Below are 1,703 nucleotides of genomic sequence, written 5' to 3'. Positions count from 1 at the left end.
TTTTCTTTTATAATCTTCATATGCATACACATACATATACACATTTCTTTTAAAACAATAATATTTAATATTATATAATAGTTGTTTTATTTAATGAATAAGTGTGAAATAATTATTACACAATTACTTTAAATATGTATATATATATATATATATACTTATATAAACAGCATACTTTTCAACTTCATCACTTACAAATGTTGCATTCTAACAGTAAATTTCTGGCTTATACATAGTAACCAGAAAGTGAATTTCATTTTGGAATTGCTAATAAGAGATTTGCGAACCGCTTGACACATGCAAAATTGACTTGGCCAAAAGAAAAAAATGCAAAAACAAAAGAAAACATCAAATAACAACAAGAATTTAAAATAAATTGCTACCATCTTTACACCGATCGGCGACGAGCAACCATAAGTGTGGCTGTATGCTTGCAAATATTTACATGCAAATGCACATATGCGGCTGTGTATGCGTGGGTATGTTCGTATGTGCTATTGCCCCCATAGAAACGCTACAACCAACTGTTCCAACGCTCGTGCAACCAGCAATCTTCCCATACTGCGTCATAACAACGTGCACACCCGACTTACACACACACACACACACACATATGTACGTGTATATTAACAACAAGAACGTGAACTCAGTATGTTAGCTGTTCGCCTGGAATTTGTAACGTTGCCATAAACCGCTCGTTACTCATTAAGCTATGCTATGCCATGCATATGTATGTATGTATGTGAGTTACACGTTTAATTTAATTTATTTATTGTTTTCATTTATTGCTGAAAAAGTTTACGCTTTTAACTCGCATTTAGTATTGAAAATTAGTATATTTTCCGATTTTGTATATATTTTGTGATTTGAATGTTTTTACGGGGTGTAGTGGAGTGGAGTGTACACTGTTGACAGTTGCCACACAGGCGGCTGTAGTGAGTCCTTAAACGCTGCTCTTTGATGCGCGGATGAGGGAGCTGAAAAGGGGGCGTTTGTTCCTGTTTGGTAAGGTTTTTCGTTAATTTTTTTTTAATTTTCTGGTTTTCTATTTTCTATTTTTAATGTGACTTTATTTTAATCTATTTTCATAGCATTACCATCATTATCATAATTTTCCATAATTTAAATTTTATATATTAATATTATTATTGGTTGCTTTCCCACACTCAACATCATCATTATCATCCTTACTTTTGTTTCTGCTTTCTAATTCTGGTTTGTTTTTGTTTCTTTTTTTTATGTAATTTATATATTTATTTTTTTATTTATAATTATCAGCATAATTTTTTCAAATCTCTCATTGGAAATTTCATTTTCTGCAAGTAGATAGCGGTAAATATCAAAAGTAGTGGTTAATATAACGGAATAACGGCATATTTGAAGAGTTTGAACTAACCTACAAAAGGACATCACTTGCAGCAATTATTTGTTTGTCGGTTATTTTCATTATCATTCAGCCTTCTACCAGCAGGAGCGCCTTGATTGAGTGCTCCATCGTTTTTAGGTAATTTCTTAGCTGTAAAGTAGTGAAACAAAGCACGAAAGTGTGTGTTAGAAGGCAGGCGTTTTGGTGAAACAAGATTTTTTTTGCACTGATTTCATAAAAATATGTATAAAAATGTTAAAAAATAATTTTGGATAATATAGAAAATACAAAAATAAAATAAAATAAAAAGTAAAATAAAATAAAAACATAATATTAA

The 1,703-nt window shown here is 30.7% G+C and overlaps 1 protein-coding gene across 1 annotated transcript in view; it reads right to left on the bottom strand.

Annotated features, from left to right (window-relative positions):
• Positions 1-593: 593 nt before the first annotated feature.
• Positions 594-1,703, bottom strand: part of LOC108974806 (ras-related protein Rab-5B) — a gene marked incomplete in the record, with an annotated part of 6,821 nt that continues 5,711 nt past the window's right edge. Inside the window, 2 exon segments of the mRNA XM_018942856.1 lie at positions 594-1,316; positions 1,397-1,516. Coding sequence (XP_018798401.1) covers positions 1,410-1,516 — 107 coding nt within the window.

Source organism: Bactrocera latifrons, unplaced genomic scaffold (assembly GCF_001853355.1).
Source record: "Bactrocera latifrons isolate USDA-ARS-PBARC rearing strain unplaced genomic scaffold, ASM185335v1 scaffold_59, whole genome shotgun sequence".
Classification (NCBI taxonomy): Eukaryota; Metazoa; Arthropoda; class Insecta; order Diptera; family Tephritidae; genus Bactrocera; species Bactrocera latifrons.
This window is presented reverse-complemented; position numbering and strand designations above follow the sequence as displayed.